We start from the raw sequence: 25,870 nt of genomic DNA on the forward strand, positions 1-25,870 counted from the left end.
TATATTTCTATACTTCTGGTTCTGTACCTCACTGAACAAGGAGGACTTTTCACATAAAGACAACGTCTCACTAGAAGTATTGTTAGCTGGGCTGACTGACTGTGGTCTAGAGGCATTCATGACATCTTGTCTATAGATCATTTATAAATGGACTGGAAGCTGCTCAATGCAGACAGACACATTAGCCATTTTGTTGAGCCATATAAAGTTGATACAGATATTGATAGACAAAAATAAACCTTGTGAGCAAATGGATACAAGTGACAAAACTGATTTAGAATATTTTGTATAAACTCTATTGACTAAGGTGTTGTATTAACTGGGGAGCAATGTGTGTGTGTGTGTGTGTGTGACGGTGTGTGTAGCAGGCCTGACCTTCTTGATAGTGGCGGTGTACTGGCCCAGCATGCTGGAGTCAATGCCGTCGACCTGTTTGACGCGCTCACACACTGCGTCCGTGTTCAGAGAGCTGAGGAGTACCACAGGGGTTCCCGGTACCTCGGAGGCAGAACCCTGTCACACACACACACACACACAAATCCACACAGACACACAAATCCACACAGACACAGAGAGACAGACACACAGAATCACCCTTTGATGTGGTAGCGTAGCAGGGCTCACACAACAACTGCAAATTCATACGGTTAGCGCAAACCGTTAGCACAACGCTTCAACAACCACAGAACAACGTATCAACAACCACAGCCAGGTTAATATTAACGGTGGTTAACACTGTAGAAGCTATTCACTGCAACCACAAACACTATTCGCTTTTTTGTCAGTGCAAGCAGGTGTGAGGTAACAACACTGGTAACTAGTGGCAGCAGGTGTGCGGTAACAACACTGCAGCATGGTATCTAGTGGCAGCAGGTGTGAGGTAACAACACTGGTAACTAGTGGCAGCAGGTGTGAGGTAACAACACTGGAGCATGGTAACTAGTGGCAGCAGGTGTGAGGTAACAACACTGGTATCTAGTGGCAGCAGGTGTGAGGTAACACTGGTATCTAGTGGCAGCAGGTGTGAGGTAACAACACTGGTATCTAGTGGCAGCAGGTGTGAGGTAACAACACTGGAGCATGGTAACTAGTGGCAGCAGGTGTGAGGTAACAAAACTGGAGCATGGTAACTAGTGGCAGCAGGTGTGAGGTAACAACACTGCAGCATGGTATCTAGTGGCAGCAGGTGTGAGGTAACAACACTGGAGCATGGTAACTAGTGGCAGCAGGTGTGAGGTAACAACACTGGAGCATGGTAACTAGTGGCAGCAGGTGTGAGGTAACAACACTGGAGCATGGTAACTAGTGGCAGCAGGTGTGAGGTAACAACACTGGAGCATGGTAACTAGTGGCAGCAGGTGTGAGGTAACAACACTGGAGCATGGTAACTAGTGGCAGCACGTGTGAGGTAACAACACTGGAGCATGGTAACTAGTGGCAGCAGGTGTGAGGTAACAACACTGGAGCATGGTAACTAGTGGCAGCAGGTGTGAGGTAACAACACTGGAGCATGGTAACTAGTGGCAGCAGGTGTGAGGTAACAACACTGGAGCATGGTAACTAGAATCACCCTTTGACGTGGTAGCGTAGCAGGGCTCACACAACAACTGCAAATTCATACGGTTAGCGCAAACCGTTAGCACAACGCTTCAACAACCACAGAACAACGTTTCAACAACCACAGCCAGGTTAATATTAACGGTGGTTAACTCAGTAGAAGCTATTCACTGCAACCACAAACACTATTCCCTTTTTTGTCAGTGCAAGCAGGTGTGAGGTAACAACACTGGTAACTAGTGGCAGCAGGTGTGAGGTAACAACACTGCAGCATGGTATCTAGTGGCAGCAGGTGTGAGGTAACAACACTGGTAACTAGTGGCAGCAGGTGTGAGGTAACAACACTGGTATCTAGTGGCAGCAGGTGTGAGGTAACAACACTGGTATCTAGTGGCAGCAGGTGTGAGGTAACAACACTGGAGCATGGTAACTAGTGGCAGCAGGTGTGAGGTAACAAAACTGCAGCATGGTTTCTAGTGGCAGCAGGTGTGAGGTAACAACACTGCAGCATGGTAACTAGTGGCAGCAGGTGTGAGGTAACAACACTGGAGCATGGTAACTAGTGGCAGCAGGTGTGAGGTAACAACACTGGAGCATGGTAACTAGTGGCAGCAGGTGTGAGGTAACAACACTGGAGCATGGTAGCTAGTGGCAGCAGGTGTGAGGTAACAACACTGGAGCATGGTAACTAGTGGCAGCAGGTGTGAGGTAACAACACTGGAGCATGGTAACTAGTGGCAGCACGTGTGAGGTAACAACACTGGAGCATGGTAACTAGTGGCAGCAGGTATGAGGTAACAACACTGGAGCATGGTAACTAGAATCACCCTTTGACGTGGTAGCGTAGCAGGGCTCACACAACAACTGCAAATTCATACGGTTAGCGCAAACCGTTAGCACAACGCTTCAACAACCACAGAACAACGTTTCAACAACCACAGCCAGGTTAATATTAACGGTGGTTAACACTGTAGAAGCTATTCACTGCAACCACAAACACTATTCACTTTTTTGTCAGTGCAAGCAGGTGTGAGGTAACAACACTGGTAACTAGTGGCAGCAGGTGTGAGGTAACACTGCAGCATGGTATCTAGTGGCAGCAGGTGTGAGGTAACAACACTGGTAACTAGTGGCAGCAGGTGTGAGGTAACAACACTGGAGCATGGTAACTAGTGGCAGCAGGTGTGAGGTAACAACACTGGTATCTAGTGGCAGCAGGTGTGAGGTAACAACACTGGAGCATGGTAACTAGTGGCAGCAGGTGTGAGGTAACAACACTGGAGCATGGTAACTAGTGGCAGCAGGTGTGAGGTAACAACACTGGAGCATGGTATCTAGTGGCAGCAGGTGTGAGGTAACAACACTTGAGCATGGTATCTAGTGGCAGCAGGTGTGAGGTAACAACACTGGAGCATGGTATCTAGTGGCAGCAGGTGTGAGGTAACAACACTGGAGCATGGTAACTAGTGGCAGCAGGTGTGAGGTAACAACAATGGAGCATGGTAACTAGTGGCAGCAGGTGTGAGGTAACAACACTGGAGCATGGTATCTAGTGGCAGCAGGTGTGAGGTAACAACACTGGAGCATGGTAACTAGTGGCAGCAGGTGTGAGGTAACAACACTGGAGTATGGTAACTAGTGGCAGCAGGTGTGAGGTAACAACACTGGTAACTAGTGGCAGCAGGTGTGAGGTAACAACACTGGAGCATGGTAACTAGTGGCAGCACGTGTGAGGTAACAACACTGGAGCATGGTAACTAGTGGCAGCAGGTGTGAGGTAACAACACTGGTAACTAGTGGCAGCACGTGTGAGGTAACAACACTGGAGCATGGTAACTAGTGGCAGCAGGTGTGAGGTAACAACACTGGTAACTAGTGGCAGCAGGTGTGAGGTAACAACACTGGAGCATGGTAACTAGTGGCAGCAGGTGTGAGGTAACAACACTGGAGCATGGTAACTAGTGGCAGCACGTGTGAGGTAACAACACTGGTAACTAGTGGCAGCAGGTGTGAGGTAACAACACTGGTAACTAGTGGCAGCAGGTGTGAGGTAACAACACTGGAGCATGGTATCTAGTGGCAGCAGGTGTGAGGTAACAACACTGGAGCATGGTATCTAGTGGCAGCAGGTGTGAGGTAACTTCACTGGAGCATGGTAACTAGTGGCAGCAGGTGTGAGGTAACAACACTGGAGCATGGTAACTAGTGGCAGCAGGTGTGAGGTAACAACACTGGAGCATGGTAACTAGTGGCAGCAGGTGTGAGGTAACAACACTGGAGCATGGTAACTAGTGGCAGCAGGTGTGAGGTAACAACACTGGAGCATGGTAACTAGTGGCAGCAGGTGTGAGGTATCAACACTGGAGCATGGTATCTAGTGGCAGCAGGTGTGAGGTAACAACACTGGAGCATGGTATCTAGTGGCAGCAGGTGTGAGGTAACAACACTGGAGCATGGTATCTAGTGGCAGCAGGTGTGAGGTAACAACACTGCAGCATGGTAACTAGTGGCAGCAGGTGTGAGGTAACAACACTGGAGCATGGTAACTAGTGGCAGCAGGTGTGAGGTAACAACACTGCAGCATGGTAACTAGTTGCAGCAGATGTGAGGTAACAACACTGGTAACTAGTGGCAGCAGGTGTGAGGTAACAACACTGGAGCATGGTAACTAGTGGCAGCAGGTGTGAGGTAACAACACTGGAGCATGGTAACTAGTGGCAGCAGGTGTGAGGTAACAACACTGGAGCATGGTAACTAGTGGCAGCAGGTGTGAGGTAACAACACTGGAGCATGGTAACTAGTTGCAGCAGGTGTGAGGTAACAACACTGGAGCATGGTAACTAGTGGCAGCAGGTGTGAGGTAACAACACTGCAGCATGGTAACTAGTGGCAGCAGGTGTGAGGTAACAACACTGCAGCATGGTAACTAGTGGCAGCAGGTGTGAGGTAACAACACTGGAGCATGGTAACTAGTGGCAGCAGGTGTGAGGTAACAACACTGCAGCATGGTAACTAGTTGCAGCAGGTGTGAGGTAACAACACTGCAGCATGGTAACTAGTGGCAGCAGGTGTGAGGTAACAACACTGCAGCATGGTAACTAGTGGCAGCAGGTATGAGGTAACAACACTGGAGCATGGTATCTAGTGGCAGCAGGTGTGAGGTAACAACACTGCAGCATGGTAACTAGTGGCAGCAGGTGTGAGGTAACAACACTGGAGCATGGTAACTAGTGGCAGCAGGTGTGAGGTAACAACACTGCAGCATGGTAACTAGTTGCAGCAGGTGTGAGGTAACAACACTGGTAACTAGTGGCAGCAGGTGTGAGGTAACAACACTGGAGCATGGTAACTAGTGGCAGCAGGTGTGAGGTAACAACACTGGAGCATGGTAACTAGTGGCAGCAGGTGTACAGTATGGGCTCTGTATGTTAATCTGAACACACTGTTGATGGTAGTGCATCATTCACTGTACACACACGAGCCATGTCCTAGTTGTAGAGAGAGAGTCTTCCACTGCTCTCCTCCTAGAGGCTAGAAGAGTGGCCAATACCCTCGCCCCCCTAATGCTCTCTAACCTCCCAGCTAGCCACCCACTAACAGAGGGAAAAATCTCTCTCTCTCCCTCCCTCCCTCCCTCCTTGGGCGAGAAGGCATTGAGGCTTAGAAGACGTCTGTGCTTGCTCTTTCGCTGCGAGACTTGTTAGAGAAAATAAGTCTTAACAGAGCCGAGCAGAACGGGGAGAGCAATTATCCTGTAGACTGTAAAGCTCCTCAATAATAATAGCCCAAATGATTTCTGTTTCTTAAGACTTTCTGACAGTCATTTTAAATCATGCTCCTTAATTGGGTCTCGCAAATTTGGCAAGTGAAACTTTCTTTCTGGTTGGTTTTATTGAATTCATCTAGAAGTAGGATTCATAATACATGCGTTGGATGACCTTTAAGAGACATTTTAGAACTATTGTACATTCAACTAGAACTACATTCAACTACATTATCGATAAACTGGTGGTTAGAGCCCTGAAAGCTGATTGGCTGACAGCCGTGATGTATCAGACCGTATACCACAGGTCTTTATTTATTTTTACTGCTCTAATTACGTTGCTAACCACCTTTGCGGCTTTGTGGTATATGGCCAATATACCACGGCTAAGGGCTGTATCCAGGCACTCAACGTTGAGTCGTGCGTAAGAACAGCCCTTAGCCGTGGTATATTGGCCATATACCACACCCCCTCGGGCCTTATTGCTTAAATATATCATATGTAGAGGTAGGCTATATGGAAGGTGGGTGGAGGTTCTTGTCTATGTTTCTAATGCATGCCAGGGGGAGGGAAAAGTAAGACATGTTATATTAGTTGGTGGAGGTGAGGTAGAAATGTAGTGATGTAGAAATGTAGTGATGTAGAAAGATAGTGATGTAGAAATGTAGTGAGGTAGAACGATAGTGATGTAGAAAGACAGTGAGGTAGAAATGTAGTGAGGTAGAAAGATAGTGATGTAGAAATGTAGTGATGTAGAAATGTAGTGAGGTAGAAAGATAGTGATGTAGAAATGTAGTGAGGTAGAAATGTAGTGATGTAGAAAGATAGTGATGTAGAAATGTAGTGAGGTAGAACGATAGTGATGTAGAAAGATAGTGATGTAGAAATGTAGCGAGGTAGAAACGTAGCGAGGTAGAAATGTAGCGAGGTAGAAATGCAGTGAGGTAGAAATGAAGTAAGGTAGAAAGATAGTGATGTAGAAATGTAGTGATGTAGAAATGTAGTGAGGTAGAAAGATAGTGAGGTAGAAATGTAGTGAGGTAGAAAGATAGCGAGGTAGAAATGTAGTGAGGTAGAAAGATAGTGAGGTAGAAAGATCGTGAGGTAGAAATGTAGTGAGGTAGAAATGTAGTGATGTAGAAAGATAGTGATGTAGAAAGACAGTGAGGTAGAACGATAGTGATGTAGAAAGACAGTGAGGTAGAAATGTAGTGAGGTAGAAATGTAGTGAGGTAGAAATGTAGTGAGGTAGAAAGATAGTGAGGTAGAAAGACAGTGAGGTAGAACGATAGTGATGTAGAAAGACAGTGAGGTAGAACGATAGTGATGTAGAAAGACAGTGAGGTAGAAATGTAGTGAGGTAGAAATGTAGTGAGGTAGAAATGTAGTGAGGTAGAAAGATAGTGAGGTAGAAATGTAGCGAGGTAGAAATGTAGCGAGGTAGAAAGATAGTGTTGTAGAAATGTAGTGATGTAGAAATGAAGTGAGGTAGAAAGATAGTGATGTAGAAATGTAGTGAGGTAGAAAGATAGTGAGGTAGAAATGTAGTGAGGTAGAAAGATAGTGAGGTAGAAAGATAGTGAGGTAGAAAGATAGTGAGGTAGAAATGTAGTGAGGTAGAAATGTAGTGAGGTAGAAAGATAGTGATATAGAAATGTAGTGAGGTAGAAAGATAGTGATGTAGAAATGTAGTGATGTAGAAAGATAGTGAGGTAGAAATGTAGTGATGTAGAAAGATAGTGAGGTAGAAATGTAGTGATGTGGTGAAAAAGTTAGAGATGGTAATGTCCAAAGAGATGAGTATACCTGCTTGGGTCTGAAAGGCTGAGACAAGAACTGCTTTGGGAGGAGAAAGAGAGGCAGACAGACAGAGGCAGAGAGACAGAGGTAGACAGAGGTAGACAGAGAAAGAGAGAGGCAGACAGACAGAGGCAGACAGAGAGGCAGAGAGACAAGAGGCAGAGAGACAGAGAAAGAGAGAGACAGAGGCAGACATTTATAGAGGTCGAGAGACAGACAAAGACAGACAGATAGGAGCAGGACATTAGGCTACATGCTGAAGTCATCATAGAAAGCAAGAGAACAGGAGAGACATTCACGTCAGACTAGACAAGAAAACATTTATCTTGAAACACAGCAGGCAAAGGCACTTTTACAGCATCCCATCTAGCAAAGACTGAAACTGAGAAGCCATTTAGTTAAGAATTATTACAGTAGGAAATGAAAGAGATTTTTTATAGAGGGCTTTAAGAAGATAATCTTTGCAGAGAGGATGAGCAGCACAGAGTGTGATGTTTGGAGAGAGAGAGAAGTGGAAATGAGAGAAAGAGAGATATCCCCCACACAGAAAAGCAGAAGTTTCCATTTTGAGGAAGCTTTAAAAACTGGTCCTCCCCCCAGACTGTGTAAGTGTGACTGTGTGTTACACTGTGCCAGTTTGTGTGTGTGTGTGATTACGTATACGCGTGTGTTTGTATACGCACACAAGTGTGTGTGTGTGTGTGTGTGTGTGTGTGTGTGTGAGAGAGACCCCTGTGTGAGATGTAATTCCAGCAATGTGGGGTGTGGGCAGAGCAGAGGGACGGGGAAGAGAAGGGAAACAGAGAGCATCAGAGGGAGGAAGCGTCTCTGTGAGGAGATAAGCTCTGTGCTCATTGTGCTGCTGCTCGCCCCAGCCTCTGATGCTAATCTCTCCTCACCCAGCCCTATAGGGATATAGCCGCTACGCTATCTATCAACTAGGCCTAGGCAGTTACACTAGGCTACCCACTGCACACACGTACAGACTGTGTTATACATTTGAAGTCGGAAGTTTACATACACCTTAGCCAAATACATTTAAACTCAGTTTTTCACAATTCCTGACATTTAATCCTACTAAAAATTCCCTGTCTTTAGGTCAGTTAGGATCACCACTTGATTTTAAGAATGTGAAATGTCAGAATAATAGTAGAGAGAATTATTTATTTCAGCTTTTATTTCTTTCATCACATTCCCAGTGGGTCAGAAGTTTACATACACTCAATTAGTATTTGTTTGCTTTGCCTTTAAATTGTTTAACTTGGGTAAAACGTTTTGGGTAGCCTTCCACAAGCTTCCCACAATAAATTGAATTTTGGCCCATTCCTCCTGACAGAGCTGGTGTAACTGAGTCAGGTTTGTAGGCCTCCTTGCTCGCAAACACTTTTTCAGTTCTGCCCACACATTTTCTATAGCATTGAGGTCAGGGCTTTGTGATGGCCACTCCAATACCTTGACTTTGTTGTCCTTAAGCCATTTCGCCACAACTTTGGAAGTGGCGCAGCAGTCTAAGGCACTGCATCTCAGTGCTAGAAGCGTCACTACAGACCCAGGTTCGATTCCAGGCTGTATCAAAACCGGCCGTGATTGGGAATCCCATAGGGAGGCGCACAATTCGCCCAGCGTCGTCCGGGTTTGGCCGGTGTAGGCCATCATTGTAAATAAGAATTTGTTCTTAACTGACTTGCCTAGTTAAATAAAGGTAAAATTAAAAATTAAATAAAAAATGCTTGGGGTCATTGTCCATTTGGAAGACCCATTTGCGACCAAGCTTTAACTTCCTGACTGATGTCTTGAGATGTTGCTTCAATATCTACACATAATTTTCCATAATGATGCCATCTATTTTGTGAAGTGCACCAGTCCCTCCTGCAGCAAAGCACCCCCACAGCATGATGCTGGCACCCCCTTGCTTCACAGTTGGGATTGTGTTCTTCGGCTTGCAAGCATCCCCCTTTTTCCTCCAAACATAACGATGGTCATTATGGCCAAACAGTTCTATTTTTGTTTCATCAGACCAGAGGACATTTCTCCAAAAAGTACGATCTTTGTCCCCATTTGCAGTTGCAAACCGTATCTGCCTATTTATGGCAGTTTTGGAGCAGTGGCTTCTTCCTTGCTGAGCGGCCTTTCAGGTTATGTCGATATAGGACTCGTTTTACTGTGGCTATAGATACTTTTGTACCTGTTTCCTCCAGCATCTTCACAAGGTCCTTTGCTGTTGTTCTGGGATTGATTTGCACTTTTCGCACCAAAGTACGTTAATCTCTAGGAGACAGAACGCGTCTCCTTCCTGAGCGATATGACGGCTGCGTGGTCCCATGGTGTTTATACACTGCTCAAAAAATTTAAGGGAACACTAAAATAACACATCCTAGATCTGAATGAATGAAATAATCTTATTAAATACTTTTTTCTTTACATAGTTGAATGTGCTGACAACAAAATCACACAAAAATTATCAATGGAAATCAAATTTATCAACCCATGGAGGTCTGGATTTGGAGTCACCCTCAAAATTAAAGTGGAAAACCACACTACAGGCTGATCCAACTTTGATGTAATGTCCTTAAAACAAGTCAAAATGAGGCTCAGTAGTGTGTGTGGCCTCCACGTGCCTGTATGACCTCCCTACAACGCCTGGGCATGCTCCTGATGAGGTGGCGGATGGTCTCCTGAGGGATCTCCTCCCAGACCTGGACTAAAGCAACTCCTGGACAGTCTGTGGTGCAACGTGGCGTTGGTGGATGGAGCGAGACATGATGTCCCAGATGTGCTCAATTGGATTCAGGTCTGGGGAATGGGCGGGCCAGTCCATAGCATCAATGCCTTCCTCTTGCCAGCATATGGTCTCACAAGGGGTCTGAGGATCTCATCTCGGTACCTAATGGCAGTCAGGCTACCTCTGGCGAGCACATGGAGGGCTGTGCCGCCCCCCAAAGAAATGCCACCCCACACCATGACTGACCCACCGCCAAACCGGTCATGCTGGAGGATGTTGCAGGCAGCAGAACGTTCTCCACGGCGTCTCCAGACTCTGTCACGTCTGTCACATGTGCTCAGTGTGAACCTGCTTTCATCTGTGAAGAGCACTGGGCGCCAGTGGCGAATTTGCCAATCTTGGTGTTCTCTGGCAAATGCCAAACGTCCTGCACGGTGTTGGGCTGTAAGCACAACCCCCACCTGTGGACGTCGGGCCCTCATACCACCCTCATGGAGTCTGTTTCTGACCGTTTGAGCAGACACATGCACATTTGTGGCCTGCTGGAGGTCATTTTGCAGGGCTCTGGCAGTGCTCCTCCTGCTCCTCCTTGCACAAAGGCGGAGGTAGCAGTCCTGCTGCTGGGTTGTTGCCCTCCTACGGCCTCCTCCACGTCTCCTGATGTACTGGCCTGTCTCCTGGTAGCGCCTCCATGCTCTGGACACTACGCTGACAGACACAGCAAACCTTCTTGCCACAGCTCGCATTGATGTGCCATCCTGGATGAGCTGCACTACCTGAGCCACTTGTGTGGGTTGTAGACTCCGTCTCATGCTACCACTAGAGTGAAAGCACCGCCAGCGTTCAAAAGTGACCAAAACATCAGCCAGGAAGCATAGGAACTGAGAAGTGGTCTGTGGTCACCACCTGCAAAACCAGTCCTTTATTGGGGGTGTCTTGCTAATTGCCTATAATTTCCACCTGTTGTCTATTCCATTTGCACAACAGCATGTGACATTTATTGTCAATCAGTGTTGCTTCCTAAGTGGACAGTTTGATTTCACAGAAGTGTGATTGACTTGGAGTTACATTGTGTTGTAGAAGTGTTCCCTTTATTTTTTTGAGCAGTGTACTTGCGTACTATTGTTTGTACAGATGAACGTGGTACCTTCAGGCGTTTGGAAATTGTTCCCAAGGATGAACCAGACTTGTGGAGGTCTAAAAATGATGTCAATTAGCCTATCAGAAGCTTCAGAAGCCATTACATCATTTTCTGGAATTTTCCAAGCTGTTTAAAGGCACAGTCAACTTATTGTATGTAAACTTCTGACCCACTGGAATTGTGATACAGTGAATTATAAGTTAAATAATCTGTCTGTAAACAATTGTTGGAAAAATTACTTGTGTCATGCACAAAGTAGATGTCCGAACCGACTTGCCAAAACAATAGTTTGTTAACAAGAAATGTGTGGAGTGGTTGAAAAACAAGTTTTAATGACTCCAACCTAAATGTATGTAAACTTCCAACTTCAACTGTATATATACCCACAGACCAATAGAGAGGAGAGAGTATGAGAGGGATATAGAGAGAAGCTCTGGTGGGATACAGAGGGTAATGGGGATGGAGAGACATGGAATGGTCAGTAGGGACAGAGGCTATATTAGTCCTGTTGGGCTTCAATGGTAACGAGATCAGTCAGACACGATATGCTGCACTTACCAAAGGAAAGCTAAACTGAGACATTGGCCCATTTATAATGTGTATTTCCATGACTGATTACCACGTTATTACATCATCAGTGTATCTCCATGACTGATTTCCATGTAATTACATCAGTGTTTCCCCTATGACTGATTACCACATAATTACATCAGTGTATCTCCATGACTGATTACCACGTAATTACATCAGTGTTTCCCTATGACTGATTATCATGTAAGTACATCAGTGTTTCCCCATGACTGATTACCATGTAATTACATCATCAGTGTATCTCCATGACTGATTACCACGTAAATTACATCATCAGTGTTTCCCTATGACTGATTATCATGTAATTACATCAGTGTTTCCCCTATGACTGATTACCATGTAATTACATCAGTGTTTCCCCTATGACTGATTACCACGTAATTACATCATCAGTGTTTCCCCCATGACTGATTACCATGTACTTACATCAGTGTTTCCCCTATGACTGATTACCACGTAATTACATCATCAGTGTTTCCCTATGACTGATTATCATGTAATTACATCAGTGTTTCCCCTATGACTGATTACCATGTAATTACATCAGTGTTTCCCCTATGACTGATTACCACGTAATTACATCATCAGTGTTTCCCTATGACTGATTACCATGTAATTGCATCAGTGTTTCCCCTATGACTGATTACCATGTGATTACATAATCAGTGTTTCCCCTATGTGCATCTAGCAGTGGCGCACCGGCACTGCTAAATCATGGCCGCCACTGCAAAAACAAGGGAAGATCCCAATCCCCACCCCCCACTATCTCTGCCACCACTGCTGAAAAAAATCCTAGGGGAAACTCTGCACCGCCATTCATCTTTACTTACTTCAACCTTCCTGTGAACTAGTCCTATATGAACATGCAACCTATACATGCAGATATAGAATGGTAGCAGGCGCACTCGCATGGTGGTTAGTTCCCTCCTGGACAATGAGACTCACATTCAAACAGCACTGAGCTATTGCACTTTGCTCCGGAGCAGGCCACAACCAGGGGAGCCACTGGTGCAGACATGACATTGACACTGACATACCCGGTCAGCTTTCCAAACCATGTCAGTGTATCTGGTCGATGGACAAGGTTAGCCATGTGTGTGAGTGCATAGCTTTTTGGTGAGTTTGTGTGTGGCGAGTCGTAACAGTCAAGATGAAAGGACACATATGCTCTAGCTAATGCCAACGCTCCACACCAGCCTGTTGTGTTACCATAGGGGGGTCAGTGGTAGTGGGGGAGGGGAGGCCCTCTCTGGGATCCTCAGCAATTACATCCTGACATGGGCACAGAACGGGGCACGGGGTGGGTAAAGGGGCAATAGATATAGGAATAACCTAAACTAGGGTTGGAGCAAAATTACATTGGGGTGTATAGTGGGGTAAAAAACACATGCCTACACAAACTCCTTGGAGAGTGAAAGGAGGATGGAGGAGAGGGGTTCATGTCATGCAAGCTTACACAACGGACCTGAAGACAGACAGAGACCTACTGCTGACCCACTGATGCTGCATTAACGGGATCGTATTAATCGGAATGAAGAACACAGAGAGAAACGGGCCATTTTACTTTATGGGAGGAAAATAAAATGTTTGAGAAAATGTAGAAAGGTGAACACGTGTTACACAAATGACATTGTCAAACAGAATCAGAATCAAAACAATTGTAAAAGTAATCGGCGCTTAACCACTAACGCTACAAACAAACTGTTACTATAACTACTATCTAATGACTAGCTACTAGTGCTAGGTGTACTACTGACAGGCAACTCTGTACTTACAAGCCCATTGGGGTCCCTTGGGTAGCCTGCTTTAAAGGAGGGGCGTGACTGGGTCAGGGTAGGGTGATGATGGGAGCTGTATTGATGCCGGGGTTGGTGATACACATGATGGGGGAAATAAGGCTATATGGAAACCAGGGAGAGAGAAAGGATGAATATGGAGAATGGTTAAAACATGGGGATTGTATGAGGGACCATTCATATGCATGCACAGTGTATAAAACATCAGGAACACCTGCTCTTTCCATGACCGACTGTCCAGGTGAATCTAGGTGGAAGCTATGATCATTTAAAAAAACATTTTAGTCACTTAGCAGACGCTCTTATCCAGAGCGACTTACAGTTAGTGAGTGCATACATTGTCATACTGGCCCCCTGTGGGAAACAAAACCCACAACCCTGGCGTTGCAAGCACCATGCTCTACCAACTGAGCTACAGGGATGCCAGGCACACCGCTTTGTGTGCAACTCAATATTAGGAAGGTGTTCCTAATGTTTGGTACACTCAGTGTATATCTGCAGTAACCCCAGAACTGTGAAGAATCCTTTTTTTAGAGTTGAGGTTGGCACTGTCACATTTAAAATTAGGTTAAGTGAGTAAACAGCCCTGTCTTGTGAGGTCAGTGCACTGAGGTAGCTGTGCAGTCACATGAACAAACAGAGGTAAGTAACCATCACTTAAGTCCTGTGTGTATGCGAAGGTAAACTGAGGTAGGTTCAACTGCACTGTGATTCTCTTCATACTAAGGTACAGTATCCTGAAGTACGTTGAACAAACCTTGGCTACTCTACTGTATACTAAATGAATGTGTACTGCGCTAGGTTCAGGCGCAGTCATTTGCCTGTCTGCTGCTGTGTTGTGTTGACGTCTCACCCGGGTGTAGAAGGGGTGCTGGGGGGCAGGCATGCTGTAGTAACTGCTGTGGGGCTGGGAGGGCACCAGCCCTTGGGGGGGCAGGGAACCAACGTAGGAGCCCGTGGGGGAGCAGGCAGCCGAGTGCTGGCCGAAAGAGGAGGGGACGCGGGCTGGGATGTCCTGCAGGGGCAGCGTGGGATAGGCCACTCCTCCAATGTGCATCTGCTCCCTGGCAGCACGGACGTCTAGAGTGAGTGAGTGAGTGAGTGAGTGAGTGAGAGAGAGAGAGAGAGATAATGAAAGAGAGGGAGAGAGGGAAGGAAGAGTGGGGAGAGAAAGGGAGACGTTTCATCTGTGAGGCTGATGTAGATCACATCTTGGCCCCGACTATAAAGACACTTTAGATCCACCCACTCAGAAACTGATTCAGCCAAACATATTTGAAAATTCTTAGTGAGTTCAAATAGAGAGGTTCTGTGGAGAGCAAGCAAATCACATTCCACATACATGGAGAAACATTGATTCTGTGATTGAGTGCACTTGATGGAGCAGGGTGTAAATTAACAGACTGTTCTTTACAGACTTTACTGAAAATATACATTATTAATTCAAACTCTCACTTTTGCCAAGAACACAGTCTTTTTTTACTGATAAATTGTATTTTGAAAAATACAGTTAGAACATAGTGGAATCAGGGCCTGGTAAGAAACAGGAACCAAAATGTCTCCGTCATAAAGAGTGTCTGTTGTTGAATGATGGGTTGAGTAGAGACCCGATCCTGCAGTAGGGAGCACAATGGAGGCCTTATGAGTGAGTAAGTCAGTCAGTCAGTCTGGTAAGTGAGTATCACTGACGGCCCTGCCCACTGGCTGGTTGCAGGACACTGGACACAGGACTGGATGATTGGCCAGGGACAGGGGCATTGGCCACCATTCAGAGGAATGGATGACTGGCCAGGGACAGGGGCATTGGCCACCATTCAGAGGACTGGATGACTGGCCAGGGACAGGGGCATTGGCCACCATTCAGAGGAATGGATGATTGGCCAGGGACAGGGGCATTGGCCACCATTCAGAGGAATGGATGACTGGCCAGGGACAGGGGCATTGGCCACCATTCAGAGGAATGGATGACTGGCCAGGGACAGGGGCATTGGCCACCATTCAGAGGAATGGATGACTGGCCAGGGACAGGGGCATTGGCCACCATTCATTTTACATTTTAGTCATTTAGCAGACGCTCTTATCCAGAGCGACTTACAGTTTTTAGTGAGTGCATACATTTTTCATACTGGCCCCCGTGGGAATCGAACCCACAACCCTGGCGTTGCAAGCGCCATGCTCTACCAACTGAGCTACAGGAGGCCATTCAGAGAAATGGATGACTGGCCAGGGACAGGGCATTGGCCACCTTCCAGAGGACTGGATGACTGGCCAGGGACAGGGGCATTGGTCACCTTCCAGAGGACTGGATGACTGGCCAGGGACAGGGGCATTGGCCACCTTCCAGAGGACTGGATGACTGGCCAGGGACAGGGGCATTGGCCACCATTCAGAGGAATGGATGACTGGCCAGGGACAGGGGCATTGGCCACCATTCAGAGGAATGGATGATTGGCCAGGGACAGGGGCATTGGCCACCATTCAGAGGAATGGATGACTGGCCAGGGACAGGGGCATTGGCCACCATTCAGAGGAATGGATGACTGGCCAGGGACAGGGGCATTGGCCACCATTCAGAGGAATGGATGACTGGCCAGGGACAGGGGCATTGGCCACCATTCATTTTACATTTTAGTCATTTAGCAGACGCTCTTATCCAGAGCGACTTACAGTTTTTAGTGAGTGCATACATTTTTCATACTGGCCCCCCGTGGGAATCGAACCCACAACCCTGGCGTTGCAAGCGCCATGCTCTACCAACTGAGCTACAGGAGGCCATTCAGAGAAATGGATGACTGGCCAGGGACAGGGCATTGGCCACCTTCCAGAGGACTGGATGACTGGCCAGGGACAGGGGCATTGGTCACCTTCCAGAGGACTGGATGACTGGCCAGGGACAGGGGCATTGGCCACCTTCCAGAGGACTGGATGACTGGCCAGGGACAGGGGCATTGGTCACCTTCCAGAGGACTGGATGACTGGCCAGGGACAGGGGCATTGGCCACCTTCCAGAGGACTGGATGACTGGCCAGGGACAGGGGCATTGGTCACCTTCCAGAGTGGAAGGTGGGCTAACAGAGGAGATCGCACACACACACACACAGATGAATATCAAGACAAATACGCACACACTAAGACGAAGACAAATGTACACATCAACACACAACACAACAAGCATACACACATGCAATCATCTCATACACATAAAACTTGTCCTAAAATACTATATTTATTAGAGTGGATAACTGGCCAGAGAGTCACTGGTCACTTTTCTGTCCCCGTGACCAGCTGTGACCACCATGACTAAGGATGTCTCTGCTGGTCAACAGACATACTCAGTGTGACACTGTGGTCACTAACAGCATGGGCCATCACACTAAGACCAGGGTAACAACCGTTTTAGTGGCTAGATACATCATTTGTATTAATTGACCAGCTCAGCGCACAGAGCACAGTGTGACAGCCCTGAATTGTCCCAAACACCATGTGGCCGATAAATGAGTAGGTGAGCATTGCATCATTCACACTAAATAGCATCTCTGCTGATAGTGACGTCAGCCCTTTGAGCTGGATAGCTGATCGACTGTTGTGTGAGAGTATTTGGGTGCATTCAAATGCGTTTGGTTGCAGATCAATGAGTAAGTAACAGTTTAGCCAATTACACCACTTCACTTCTACCAACACGTCTCCTGCGCCAGATGACTGTGTGATCTCGCTCTCTGTGGCCGATATGAGCAAAACGTTTAAAAAGAGGTTAACAATCAGAAGACTGAATACCAGGGCGCGTTCTCAAAGCAAGTGTCTTCACAGACATTTTCAATCTCTCCTTGTCCCAGTCTGTAATCCCAACATGTTTCAAGCTGACCACCATTGTCTCTGTTCCCAATAGCTCCAAGGTAACCTGCCTAAATGACTATCACCCTGTAGCACTCACATCTGTAATTATGAAGTGGTTTGAAAGGCTGGTCATAACACACATCAACACAATCATCCCAGACACCCTAGACCAACTCCAATTCAAATACCACCCCAACAGATCCACAAATGACACAATCTCAATTGCACTTCACACTGCCCTCTCCCACCTGGACAAGAGGGGAAATAACTATGTGAGAAGGCTGTTCATAGACTACAGCTCAGCATTCAACACAATAGTCCCCTCCAAACTCATCACCAAGCTAGGGTCCCTGGGACTGAACCCCTCCCTCTGCAACTGGATGCTGGACTTCCTGACGGGCCGGCCACAGGTGGTGAGGGTAGGCAACAACACCTCCGCCACACTGACCCTCAACACGGGGGCCCCTCAGGGGTGTGTGCTTAGTCCCCTACTGTACTCCCTGTTCACCCACGACTGTGTGGCCACGCATGATTCTAACACCATCATCAAGTTTGCTGACGACACAACGGTGGTAGGCCTGATCACCGACGGCGAAAAGACAGTCTACAGGGAGGAAGTCAGAGACTTAGCAGTGTGGTGCCAGGACAACAACCTCTCCCTCAACATCAGTAAGACCAAGGAGCTGATCGTGGACTATAGGAGAAAGAGGGGAGAGCACGCCTCCATCCACATCGACGGGGCTATTGTGGAGCGGGTCGAGAGCTTCAAGTTCCTTGTTGTCCACATCACTAAGAACTTAACATGGGTGAAGTAAGATGGCGGACTGAACACAGCGGTGCAGATAAAAACGTAAGTTTAAATATTAGCACTTCACTCCACACATTCGTGGGTAATAACCTTCAATCTGGATAATAATACAAAACAAATTATAAGGCTAGAGAAATGTATCGACCAATATTACCAAAACAATTAACACCCAAATGACAGAGGGTAAACATGGAGAACCAATCCCCAAAAGAAAACGCAACTCCTCGACAGACAGACGATTTATGCTTTTCACCACCGGGAATGGTAAGGGTGGAAACCGATCTGTTAAAATCGATAAATGATCAACTGGGCATACTTGAATTAGTCAGTAAAGATATAAAGTAGTTGAAGGCGAGCATCAAGATGAGTGACGAAAAAGCTGCAACAACAGAGAAAGAAACAAACAAGCTAAAAGGTACAGTCAATGAGATTGAAACAGATGTTAATGAACTTAAAAAGGAGAACATGTTTCTGAGAGAAGCCTTACTTGACATACAGACTAGATCTATTAGAGAAAATCTGGTACTTACTGGTATCAAAGAAAAATAGGGCGAAGACCCTAAAAGTGTGGTGAACAAAATTATTTCTTAAAGCGCTACAGATCCCAGGCGATGCTGTCGACAAAATCCAACTCGAACGTGTACACTGTTTCAGACAGAGGGGACAGAGATATGAGTGCCCAATCACTGCCAAATTTGCATTCTTCAAAGATAAAATAATGGTTAAAAGCCTGGGTACAAAACTTGCTGCCACAGAAATAGGAATGAATGATCAGTTCCTGAAGGAAATTGCAGAACGGCACAAAGTTCTGTAACCACTCTTCATGGAGAATAGATTAAAAGGGAAACGTGTAGCTCTCATAGTCAATAAACTGTATATTGATAACCAAATGTTCTGAGACACCAAGACTACTCCATGGCTATTCTAAATAATACAAAGTTCCCTTAGAGGAGTCGAATAATGGAACACAATACTATCCATGGTAGGGATTGTAATAAAAAATATATATAGGAAAACAATAAACTACAACAATTGATAAAGAAATAAACTACAACTATACCATTCAAGATAGAGAATGTTGTCAAATAATTTATATTTTACTTTCTATTTATAGTATTTTATAAATAGATAAGACAGCATTAAAATAAAGAATAATTAGCTAAATAATACATCTTCAAATATAAGAAACTGGAACACAAAAGTACTCAGAATCAACATGGTAGGGATAAAAACACAGCAAACAGAGGACATAGAAGGCACGGTATGTGGGTATGTGCGGGTGTATTGTGTTGAAAGGTGAGGTGTGTGTTTTTGTGTTTGGAAAAGTGTGGAGTTAAGTGAGTGAAAAGGGAAAATGGTTGCAAATCCCAGAGCCCATGTGTGTCTGCGAGCAGGGGTTGTGAGAGTTTCAATTTTGTGCAGATATGGGATATACGTTTTAAAATAAATTATAAATATAGTTTATTTATTTATTGTCCTATCATGAACGGTCCCCAACCCTATACTCTAGACACCCACCTGAGCGACCCACACACTAAGGAGAAGTCCTTATCTGTTTAATGGGCCTACTGTAAGTAGCCTATATGCAGCCAAAACAGAAAGATAAATGTGGTCAGAGACCCATTAAAGCAGCACCGCCCCCTCTAGATTCTGAGCCTGCCTGGCAGGGTTGGTCCTACAAAGCCAAAGCCCCCTGATGGGTGAGCATAATATACAAGGAATTTCTCAAAGCTGCTAATGAGAACCTTGACGACCTTGTACTTAGCCGGAGGGGAGTCCGGTGGGGTGCCCCCACCCAGGTAGTGGCAGTGCTGGCAACACTGGCTGCAGTAACCCATGGGGAGGGGGTCACACTCGGACAATCAGAGAGGGGGGCAAATTATTGTGGCCCTGGTGACACAAAATAATCGAAGGTCTGACTGCACAGAGATGCTTGTGAAAATGGTCACAATGGGGGACCAGCATGTGTGTGTTTCAGGGGAAGGGGGGTATCTGATCTCCATCAGCTAGCACTTGACATTGGTTAATCAAACCTCCCCATTTTTGCAAATATTAGCTAAATTTTGCATGCCTTCTCAAACAGCTGCAACTGTATATGCATTCGCACATCAAGTCCTTTCTTGAGATGGGCTCGGGGATGGAACAACTGTTGAACATCGGAGCTTGTGGTTGTTTGTGGGGGAAAGGGGTCGAGTGTGTTTGAGTATGTGTCCCACATCTGTTGCTATGGGGTAATGATGTTAGGGACAATATAGGATGAATCACAATAATTGTTTGCTAAAATAATAATTGCTTGCCAAAAATGTAATTTTTGTAATGGAAATCCTGGTTATAGGTAACAATCCTTCTTATGAACTGCCTACATTATTACGCATATTACTCATTAATTGTGGAAATTAAGATACAAGATGTATTAATATATATATATTTTAATAACTATATATAATACAAATCGAGGTGAGGGAGTTTTAAATGCTTTTGGCGGTTGATCTGCTTCTGTTCTGTGGGTGGCACTGTGTGTTCTCTTTTCGAAGGATGGGTCCCGGTCTCTCGGGGGCCCTGAGATTCGGGGGGACGGGGGTGGTCTGCTGGTCACTGGGATGACAACCGAACTTGGGATGGGGGGAGGGGGGGTTTAGTGGGTGGAATAGTGGAGAATAATTTGAGGTTTACTTAGTAGCAATGCAAATATCATGGTACATCTATATGGACTCAAACACTATGGTACTTTTTAATGGTAAGTTTACAAACATATATTATGATAAATATAATTGAAACTTGTATCTCATTATGGTAAATGGTGAAATAAGTATAGCCAGTTATAATTAACTAAACAATAGCTGGAACGACCTAGCGAACAGACGCGAACTGGCTGAGTCGATTCAGTGGCTAGCTTTGCACTTGGCTGGCTAACAGTAACTGCTAGGGGTAAGTTATAACCTACATTTGTGTTTTTGTTTTTACATACTGGTAACCAGAGTCGTTCAAGGGAATTTGGGACATGGGTGACTAGTTAACGTTAGCTTCGCTCTCTCTGTGTGTTCGTGCCGTGGGAGGAGTTGTTTTTTTTTCGTTGGCAGAGAGCAATGGCTAGCTAGTATGCTAACTATTCTAGCTAACTAACTGGCTGAATAAGTTGACGACGGACTCGCTCAAGCTGTCGGGACTAACCCAGAACTTTACACAACGTTAGACACGGACACGAATGATCTGCTTGGCGTGTTGACACACTGGTGGTTTGTTGTGGCCGAGTATTGGTGCTAAACCGTGTTGTTGGAGGCTGGCATGCTAGTTGGCTGTGGCGTCATAGGATTCGGTGCCCTGGACGGTTTTCACAGAAGAATACTGTACCAAGTTAGCTAGCTGAATAAACTAAGTTAGTCTATTCCTAGAAAACATTGAACCGCTGTAGTTTACAACAATTATAGTTTCTGAGGTGTAAGTTGGGAGAGTTATATTTGGGTGTTTCAGTGAAACGTAAGTGAGGGAGGCCCCGCTCTCTCGCTTTCCCAGATGTTTAGTTCATTTCATTCCGATCTCCTTTGCATTATTGTAGCCATTTTCTGTAGCCTGTCAACTATGTGTCTGTCTATCCCTGTTCTCTCCTCTCCGCACAGGCTATACAAACGCCTCACACCGCGTGGCTGCTGCCACTCTAACCTGGTGGTCCCTGCACGCACGACCCACGTTGAGTTCCAGGTCTCCGGCAGCCTCTGGAACTGCTGCTCTGCGGCCAACAAGACAGAGTTCATCTCAGCCTATGCTACCCTCCAGTCCCTCGACTTCTTGGCGCTGACGGAAACATGGATTACCACAGAAAACACTGCTACTCCTACTGCTCTCTCCTCTTCTGACCATGTGTTCTCGCATACCCCGAGAGCATCTGGTCAGCGGGGTGGTGGCACAGGAATCCTCATCTCTCCCAAGTGGACATTCTCTCTTTCTCCCCTGACCCATTTGTCTATCTCCTCATTTGAATTCCATGCTGTCACAGTCACTAGCCCATTCAAGCTTAACATCCTTGTCATTTATCGCCCTCCAGGTTCCCTTGGAGAGTTCATCAATGAGCTTGACGCCTTGATAAGTTCCTTTCCTGAGGATGGCTCACCCCTCACAGTCCTGGGTGACTTTAACCTCCCTACGTCAACCTTTGACTCATTTCTCTCTGCCTCCTTCTTTCCACTCCTCTCCTCTCCTCTTTTGACCTCACCCTCTCACCGTCCCCCCCCTACTCACAAGGCAGGCAATACGCTTGACCTCATCTTTACTAGATGCTGTTCTTCTATTAATCTCACTGCAACTCCCCTCCAAGTCTCCGACCACTACTTTGTATCCTTTTCTCTCTCGCTCTCCTCCAACACTACTCACTCTGCCCCTACTCAGATGGTAATGTGCCGTCGCAACCTTCGCTCACTCTCTCCTCTTCCATCCTATCATCTCTTCCCTCTGCTCAATCCTTCTCCCTCCAATCTACTGATTCTGCCTCCTCAACCCTCCTCTCCTCCCTTTCTGCATCCTTTGACTCTCTATGTCCCCTATCCTCCCGGCCGGCTTGGTCCTCCCCTCCTGCTCCGTGGCTTGACGACTCATTGCGAGCTCACAGAACAGGGCTCCGGGCAGCCGAGCGGAAATGGAGGAAAACTAGACTCCCTGCGGACCTGGCATCTTTTCACTCCCTCCTCTCTACATTTTCTTAATCTGTTTCTGCTGCTAAAGCCACTTTCTACCACTAAATTCCAAGCATCTGCCTCTAACCCTAGGAAGCTCTTTGCCGCCACCTCCTCCCTGCTGAATCCTCCTCCCTCTCCCCCCTCTCTGTGGATGACTTCGTCAACCATTTTGAAAAGAAGGTTGACGAAATCCGATCCTAGTTTGTTAAGTCAAATGACACCGCTGGTCCTGCTCACACTGCCCTACCCTATGCTTTGACTTCTTTCTCCCCTCTCTCTCCAGATGAAATCTTGCGACTTGTGACGGCCTGCCGCCCAACAACCTGCCCGCTTGACCCTATCCCCTCCTCTCTTCTCCAGACCATTTCCGGAGACCTTCTCCCTTACCTAACCTCATCATCATTACATCAACTCATCCTTGACCGCTGGCTATGTCCCTTCTGTCTTCAAGAGAGCGAGAGTTGCACCCCTTCTCAAAAAACCTACACTCGATCCCTCCGATGTCAACAACTACAGACCACATGTTTTCGTTTCAGTCTCCTCCATCTCCACTAACCGAAGGTAATTGTATGGATTTTTTTTATATTAATAATGTAAAATTAACAGCTGTACAGAAAGACTCATGTGAGGGCCAAATTACAGAGGAGGAACTTCTTGATGCAATTAAAGCCTTTAAGTCCAGGAAAACTCCAGGGCTGGATGGCATACCAGTGGAGGTATACCAAACCTTTTTTTATATACTCAGAGGACTGTTATTAGCATGTTTTAACCACTCCTATAAAAATGGTAGATTATCAGATACTCAACAAGAAGGTCTGATTGTATTGTTACTGAAACAGGACCCAGGTGGTAAATATAAAGATCCAGTCCATTTTTTGATCATTGCTAGACAACCATTTTCAGATTTTGCCATAGATTTACAAGTAGATTTAAGTCAAAACTGTATCTTGGCCACTCAGAAACATTCACAGTTTTCTTGGTAAGCAACTGCAGTGTAGATTCGGCCTTGTGTTTTAGGTTATTAATCTCCCAGTGTCTGGTGGAAAGCAGACTGAAGCAGGTTTTCTTCTAGGATTTTGCCTGTGCTTAGCTCCATTCCGTTTCTTTTTTTATCCTGAAAAACTCCCCAGTCCTTAACGATTACAAGCATACCCATAACATAATGCAGCCACCACTATGCTTGTAAATATGAAGAGTGGTACCCAGTGATGTGTTTATTGAATTTTCCCCAAACATAACACTTTGTATTCAGGACAGTTAATTGTTTTGCCATATTTCTAACAGTATTACTTTAGTGCCTTGTTGCAAACAGGATGCATGTTTTGGAATGTTTTTATTCTGTACAGGCTTCCTTCTTTTCACTCTGTCAATTAGGTTTGTATTGTGGAGTAACTACAATGTTGTTGATCCATTCTCAGTTTTCTCCTATCACAGTCATTAACTCTGTAACGGTATTAAAGTCACCTTTGGCCTCATGGGTCTTTGTGGTTGAATCTGTGTTTGAAATGTATTGCTCGACTGAGTAACCTTACAGATAATTGTATGTGTGGGGTACAGAGATGAGGTAGTCATAAAAAAATAATGTTAAACACTATCAGTGTTGTGATGCAAAAATTCTAGCTAAGTGCATAGGGCGTATAATTAAAAAGGTATTGTCAGATATTATTAATCCTAATCAGACAGGTTTTTTTACATGGACGATACATTGGAGGTAATATAAGACAAGTACTGGAAACAATAGAACACTATGAAAAATCTGGGAAACCAGGCATGGTATTCATTGCTGACTTTGAAAAGGCTTTTGATAAAGTATGACTAGAATTTATAAATAAATGCCTGGAATATAAAATGGGTTAAAGTTACAGTTGAAGTCGGAAGTTTACATACACCAAATACATTTAAACTCAGTTTTTCACAATTCCTGACATTTAATCCTAGTAAAAATAGGTCAGTTAGGATCACCACTTTATTTTAAGAATGTGAAATGTCAGAATAATAGTAGAGAGAATTATTTATTTCAGCTTTTATTTATTTCATCACATTCCCAGTGGGTCAAGAAGTTTACATACACTCAATTAGTATTTGGTAGCATTGCCTTTAAATTGTTTAACTTGGGTCAAATGTTTTGGGCAGCCTTCCACAAGCTTCCCACAATAAGTTGTGTGAATTTTGGCCGATTCCTCCTGACAGAGCTGGTGTAACTGAGTCAGGTTTGTAGGCCTCCTTGCTCGCACACGCTTTTTCAGTTCTGCCCACAAATATTCTATAGGATTGAGGTCAGGGCTTTGTGATGGCCACTCCAATACCTTGACTTTGTTGTCCTTAAGCCATTTTGCCACAACTTTGGAAGTATGCTTGGGGTCATTGTCCATTTGGAAGACCCATTTGCGACCAAGCTTTAACTTCCTGATTGATGTCTTGAGATGTTGCTTCAATATATCCACATCATTTTCCTTCCTCATGATGCCATCTATTTTGTGAAGTGCACCAGTCCGTCCTGCAGCAAAGCACCCCCACAGCATGATGCTGCCACCCCGTGCTTCACGTTTGGGATGGTGTTCTTCGGCTTGCAAGCAACCACATTTTTCCTCCAAACATAACAATTGTCATTATGGCCATCTATTGTTTGTACAGATGAACGTGGTATTTGGAAATTGCTCCCAAGGATAAACGAGACTTGTGGAGGTCTACCATTTTTTTTACGAGGTCTTGGCTGATTTCTTTTCATTTTCCCATGATGTCAAGCAAAGAGGCACTGAGTTTGAAGGTAGGCCTTGAAATACATCCACAGGTACACCTCCAATTGACTCAAATGATGTCAATTAGCCTATCAGAAGCTTCTAAAGCCATGACATCATTTTTTGGAATTCTCCAAGCTGTTTAAAGGCACAGTCAACTTAGTGTATGTAAACTTCTGACCCACTGGAATTGTGATACAGTGAATTATAAGTGAAATAATCTGTCTTTAAACAATTGTTGGAAAAATTACTTGTGTCATGCACAAAGTAGATGTCGTAACTGACTTGCCAAACTATAGTTTGTTAACAAGAAATTTGTGGAGTGGTTGAAAAACGAGTTTTAATGACTCCAACCTAAGTGTATGTAAACTTCCGTCTTCAACTGTATGTAAAGTAACCCTAGGTGTAAAATAGTAAATAATGTCTACTTCTCAGAAAGTATTAAACTGT

The 25,870-nt window shown here is 45.4% G+C and overlaps 1 protein-coding gene, 1 long non-coding RNA gene and 1 other non-coding gene across 12 annotated transcripts in view; 1 reads left to right on the top strand and 2 right to left on the bottom strand.

The window, feature by feature from the left end:
- The window catches only part of LOC121539402 (kinase D-interacting substrate of 220 kDa B-like), a 105,599-nt gene that overhangs the window by 5,577 nt on the left and 74,152 nt on the right, over positions 1–25,870 (bottom strand). For 2 of the 4 annotated variants that reach the window (XM_045207528.1, XM_045207529.1), the window contains exons 25-28: positions 14,224–14,450; positions 13,350–13,472; positions 12,784–12,846; positions 376–513 (exon numbers count right to left, since the gene is read on the bottom strand). In XM_045207528.1, the coding sequence (XP_045063463.1) occupies positions 376–513; positions 12,784–12,846; positions 13,350–13,472; positions 14,224–14,450 (551 nt within the window). The remainder of the gene's footprint in view (positions 1–375; positions 514–12,783; positions 12,847–13,349; positions 13,473–14,223; positions 14,451–25,870) is intronic. The other 2 variants (XM_045207530.1, XM_041847883.2) reach the window with 2 other exon arrangements.
- LOC121539403 lies at positions 521–5,112 on the top strand. Of its 7 annotated transcripts, none has more exons than XR_006657432.1 (3): positions 521–1,537; positions 1,893–4,324; positions 4,877–5,112. It is a non-coding gene; the product is annotated as an uncharacterized LOC121539403 (long non-coding RNA). The 7 variants fall into 7 exon arrangements; XR_006657436.1 differs by lacking the exon at positions 4,877–5,112 and having other exon boundaries at positions 1,893–3,772; positions 4,196–4,588; XR_006657433.1 differs by lacking the exon at positions 4,877–5,112 and having other exon boundaries at positions 1,893–3,406; positions 3,443–4,588.
- trnaa-ugc lies at positions 15,497–15,571 on the bottom strand. The gene has a single exon. It is a non-coding gene; the product is annotated as a tRNA-Ala (tRNA).

Source organism: Coregonus clupeaformis, chromosome 25 (assembly GCF_020615455.1).
Source record: "Coregonus clupeaformis isolate EN_2021a chromosome 25, ASM2061545v1, whole genome shotgun sequence".
Taxonomy (NCBI): domain Eukaryota; kingdom Metazoa; phylum Chordata; class Actinopteri; order Salmoniformes; family Salmonidae; genus Coregonus; species Coregonus clupeaformis.